Below are 4,901 nucleotides of genomic sequence, written 5' to 3' on the forward strand. Positions count from 1 at the left end.
TGTTCCAGGTCACTTCTGATCACACTTGTGAAAGAGGTGGGCAATGCAATAGGACAAAGGCCCTGGTGCCACCCAAAGACCTAAATAAATTATATTTACAGATAACTGAGTGAGAAGCGGGCTGTTTCCTTAAGGAAACCCCTCTCTCAAACTCTAGCTTGCTCTCCTCAGAAATAATTTTGATTGTGGGGAAGAGGTTTTGACCAGCAAAACAGAGGCAGATTAGGCCGGCATCTGCCACCCCTGCTCTCCCCAGTGAGAAATTAAAGTGTGGCAGTTTCTGATGGGGGCGGGGCGCTTGCACACCCCCAAGCCCAAGCCTGACGGGGAAGCCAGGCCTGAGTCTGCAGCTGTCCTCCCTTCCAGGAAGCAAGTGGGCCTGGGCCGGCACTGGGCTAGGGCCCCCCCAGAATGTGGTAGTGCACTTTGGTGTTGGTGGCAGCTCCGTGTTTCTGGCGCAGGTGCAGCCGCAGTTGACTTTTGTGCCGGAAATGCAGGCCACAGGGATCGCACTGTGGGAGGACAGCTGGTTTAGGCTCCCTCTGCATTCACAACCACCTTCCAAGAGTGGATCAAAGGCCATCTGCCTAGCTGTCCGCCAAAGACAAACCCTTTAGTCTTCACGTGCTCTCAGATCCTTAGGGGGAGGTGGAGCGCCTAGGCACAGACCTCTTCAGCAAAGGTTTTTCCATCCCTTAGTCCCGCCCCAGCATAGAGTCCAGTCAAGGAGTCTAACTCTACACTGTCCCTCTTTTTAACCCTCCCCCCCTTATTCACACAGACGCTTCCAAATCACTGTTCATTTCGAAAAGATCTATGGACTGTGGGACCAGCTGCTAGGTAAACGGGCAGGAATTCTAGGCGTTGGCCGGGCCAGTCGGGTGCTTACGTGGTAAGGCTTCTCTCCCGTGTGGATGCGAACGTGGCTCTTGAGCGTCTGTAGGTGGCGGAAGCGAGTCCCGCAGGTGGGGCAAGGATAAGGCTTCTCCCCGGTGTGGATGAGCACGTGCGCCCGCAGATGCGCCACCTGGGAGGGGAGGCGACTTCAGACTGCGCCTTGGTGGGGAACCAGAAACCCTCGCCCCAAGACAAACACACCTTTGAACGGGCTCTGTGACTGGCTCCATACCTGTACAAAGCGCGAGCCACACGTCTCACACTTATAGGGCTTCTCTCCAGAATGGATGCGGCTATGGGTCTTCAAGTTAGCTGGCCGGTTAAAGCGGGCTCCGCAGATCGAACAATGGTAGGGCTTTTCCCCTGCAGGCAGGAGGGAAGAGGGCTCAGGGACCTATGGGCTCCAAGGCAGAGCTGACTCCCTCCTGCTCTTTCCCTACCCGTGTGCACCGTGCGGTGACTGGCGAGGTTGCCCTTGTAGCGGAAGGCAGACCGGCAGAGCTGACACTTGTAGGGCTTGTCCTCCTCCCCAGGAGTCATGGGGTCCAGCCGAGATGAACAACCAGCCACAGCCTCACAGTTCTGGCAGCTGAAAAATTCACATCCTGGGAGCAAGGGTGGGTAATGACAACCAGTGATTACCAGGGAATCCCCAAAGCTCACAATAGCCCATTTTCTGTTCCCCAATTTACTATTAAGGTTTCTGGAGGCTCATTGGGCTTGCTCAAGATTAAGTTTTGAGTTAGAATCTGACTCCAGCCTGTCTTACTCCAAACTATGCAGAACTCTTCATGGTGGTGGTGTGAGGTGGAGGTCCCTTTTAGTGGGTCTGATTCTTTCTCCTCTCTTGCACCATTCTGGATGACAGTTTGCCAGAGCGGCCTTGCCAAGCCCTGGACTGACCTCTTAGTCCTGGATGGGACAAGGCCAGAAGTTCCCAAATATTGCTGCTCTTTGGAAGCTTTAAAAAATATGGATGCCTGGCTTCCACTTCCAGACATTCTGATCTATGGGGTATTTCCTGAACAATGGGATTTTTTTTTTTTTTAAAACTTCCTTACTTGATTCTAACTTGCAGGAATTAAACTAGACCTTTCTTGGGGACATTTGGCTCAAACTGACATTGATCAGCCAAAGGAGAAAAGTCAAGTTAGAGGTGGAAGGGTCTCTTACCTGGTGGAGGGTGAGCTCGCCCAGAGGCTGATCCATTGGTCTCTTGAGACTGAGTTGTAAGGAGATGGTGGGTACTGACTGGAGCTCCACATTTGAACTGCACAGCAGTAGCAGTTGGAGAGAGCCTAAGCAGATAGCAAGGTCCAGATAAAAGGGTTAGGTGAGATTATATGGAGAATAACATGCCTGGAGAACCTGGGGTCCAATTCTACTCTCTAGAGGTGAGCCATGTTGACCAATGAGCTGTGCCCAGCTGTGCTGCTGAAGACCCACCTCAGTGTGGAAGGCTGGCTTTAGCCAACTCCGTGTGGGCTAATGTCAGTGAAACCCACCTCCTCACTCCCTGCTCCTGACCACCCAGGTCTGACAGTTGTGCCTCCTATATATGAGGGGGTTCCAGTTTCTGTACCTGGTCTGGGGACCAGGAATGGGTACTTCTTCGCTGCTGCTGTGGCTGCTGCTGCTAGAGGCCTCATCACCACTGGGGAACCTGGCTTGGGGGCAAAGTGGACCAGAACTCCTCTCTCCTGCCAGACTCCCTGCTTGGGAGGCCTGAGAGTTTAGCACGATGAACTTGTACTTTTTCCAGTTGCAGGCCTTGGGGTCTGGGCTGCCTGGACTGCGGGAGCCTTGACTGCAGCTTCGAGACTCAGTAGGTGGGTCTGGGTGGCCTTCAGAGCGCCTGGGACTTCCTGGTGGAGGGGCCGTTGGTGGCCTGGGAGGTTCTGCCTCCAGAGGCCGCAGTGAGATGCCCATAGGTTCATAGCTGCGAAAAGTGTGATGGACATTAGTGCTATATCCTAATCTTTTTTAAAAACTTATTTATTTACACATACAAGAACTGGGGTGTAGGCCAGAGGTGCAGGAGGTAAGAGGTTTTACCAGAGACAGTGGGAAGCTGAAAAGGCAGATCTACTGAAATACACTGCTGAGGGGAGCAGCAGATGAGACAGGAGAGGTCTGCTGTGCCATGTGGGCTAGCTCTCTGGCCGGCTGGGAATCGAACTCGTCTTGGAAGTAGCTTGATAGCACTATGTCTCTAATCCCTCTGCTACCAGGGAGGCGGACTATATCCGACGACATAGACGTTTGCCCTTGACACCTGGGATGCCATCACACCCATGTAAAACACCCAGCAGTGTCTCCCTCACCTGGCCTGGATGAAGCGGTGACATGCCTGCACCACATGTTCCATCTGCAAGTAGGTGGCGGCTGCAAGGACCGCAGGTGCAGTGGCCGGAGAGAGGCGTAGGCGTGAAGTGTACATGAAATCTAGGAGAGGAGCAAAGCCACCGGCTTCGGGGCCCCCAGGCAGGGAAAGCACATCCACACCCACTCCTGCACGCCCTCGGAAAATAGAATAGAAGAATCCACTGGAGAGAGAGCAGACAGGTCATGTTAGGGGCGGGAGGGGGGTACCACTGGAAAATGCATCACTGTACAAAGCTCCGCCCCATAGAAGCCCCGCCTCCTTCCTACCATTCCTCTCAACCCCCCTATTCCTGCAGGCTCCACCTCAAGTCTCCGGAAGGCTTGGTTTTGGACTCCCTCCCAAAGACCTTCTGGCTTCATCCTTTCTCCATTTGGGTCCCACCCATCCCAGGAGCCATCCCTCGAACCTGCAGGCGATAAGAACAGCCTTGTGAGCTCGAAGGGGTTGCCCGCCAACCAGCAGCGTGACGTCAGTGAGGATCCCGCGCAGGCGCAGCTCGTTCAGGTTGCCGAGCACGTCGGAGGAGTGGCGAGTGAACTCGCGGACATAGCCCAGGGCTCCTTCCCGGGGGGCGGTGGAACCCATGGCGACGCAGGCCTGCGGGCGCCAAGGGAAGGGCTCAGGGATCCAGGCAATCCTAAACTGTCTTCTCTTCAGCTGATTTCTTCCTTTGCCTCCTGAGGCTGCAGCTGGAGCCAAGCCCCCGGCCCCGTCCCACCCGTCTCATTTATTCCATCTTGTTCATTCTGCCCTCTATCACCCCACCTCTCGCTTTCCTGCACTAGATGCCGCAGCGCTAAAAGCTAGCGGAGGGTTCCCCCACGCTGGCGTCGATAGCTGGCGTGGGAGTCGGCCCGCTCCTAGCGCCGGTTCAGCATCCGCACAGGCTCTCCGCTGCCTCCCAGAGCGCCCGAGTCTCCGCCGTGGGAATCAGCCTGGAGACTCGACGGCGAGCAGTCCGCACCCCCGCACATCCCAGTCAAAGCTCCCTTTCCCGAACCTGTCTAGTCTCAGGTCCCGCGATCAGCCCAACCTCTGGACCTGCCTTGCTACCGGCATCAACCCAATCCTTCTCGAGGACCTAGCAGTCTGACTCCCTCCGTCTCTCGTGCTTACCCCCGTCCTGCAGGGGCTGCGGCTTCTGTTCTCAAGGGGGCGGGTCTCGCTCCCCTCTTGGCCTCGGCTCCTTTATCTGGCCGGGATGTCGGGGGCGGGGGTGGAGGTGGGGTGAACGCCTGGGTCTGTATCCTTCCTTCCTCCCTCGCTCTCCAGATGGCGAGCCCGGGGCGGGGTCTTCGGCTCCAGGGCGGGACCTCAAACGCTGGGTGGTCGTAACGTGCAGGGTGTTTGGCCACTGAAATTGGAACCGATGGTGGCATATTGGAGTAGGGGCGGAGGTTGGAATAGGGAGGTGGCAAAAATGGGTGACCTGGGTCGTCGGAGGACCCGGGACAGGGAAAATTGGTGTGCTGGCTTTTGGAAGGGGGTGCTAGGAGCCTGTTCACAGACAGCAGCACTCCCCTTTCCAATATATTGCATTAAGGCAAGTCAGGGGGACCCCGACGAGGTGCCAGGTTTAGAGAGGTGTTAGTGGGCTCCGGTGGGGTCTCAGAGAGCG

General features: G+C 56.0%; 1 protein-coding gene across 1 annotated transcript; it reads right to left on the reverse strand.

Moving 5' to 3' along the window:
- BCL6B (B-cell CLL/lymphoma 6, member B) lies at positions 1-4,441 on the reverse strand. Its single transcript, XM_004684694.2, has 9 exons — positions 4,400-4,441; positions 3,690-3,880; positions 3,222-3,443; positions 2,480-2,836; positions 2,071-2,195; positions 1,338-1,502; positions 1,130-1,260; positions 890-1,027; positions 1-512 (listed from the first exon to the last, which is right to left on the reverse strand). Exons 2-9 carry the CDS (start codon positions 3,866-3,868, stop codon positions 396-398), a joined length of 1,434 nt encoding a protein of 477 aa, XP_004684751.1. The 5' UTR covers positions 3,869-3,880; positions 4,400-4,441; the 3' UTR covers positions 1-395.
- Between the last annotated feature and the right edge of the window lie 460 nt (positions 4,442-4,901).

The sequence above is a fragment of the Condylura cristata genome, unplaced genomic scaffold, assembly GCF_000260355.1.
Source record: "Condylura cristata isolate star-nosed mole 26May11 unplaced genomic scaffold, ConCri1.0 scaffold00017, whole genome shotgun sequence".
NCBI classification, from domain to species: domain Eukaryota; kingdom Metazoa; phylum Chordata; class Mammalia; order Eulipotyphla; family Talpidae; genus Condylura; species Condylura cristata.

Excerpts from the sequence above, each read along its gene's own strand:
- BCL6B (XM_004684694.2), bottom strand. The coding sequence starts at position 3,868 with ATGGGTTCCACCGCCCCCCGGGAAGGAGCCCTGGGCTATGTCCGCGAG. Across the intron at positions 2,837-3,221 it reads CACCGCTTCATCCAGGCCAG|CTATGAACCTATGGGCATCT; the intron begins GTGAGGGAGACA and ends CACTTTTCGCAG. Across the intron at positions 1,028-1,129 it reads GTGGCTCGCGCTTTGTACAG|GTGGCGCATCTGCGGGCGCA; the intron begins GTATGGAGCCAG and ends CTCCCCTCCCAG.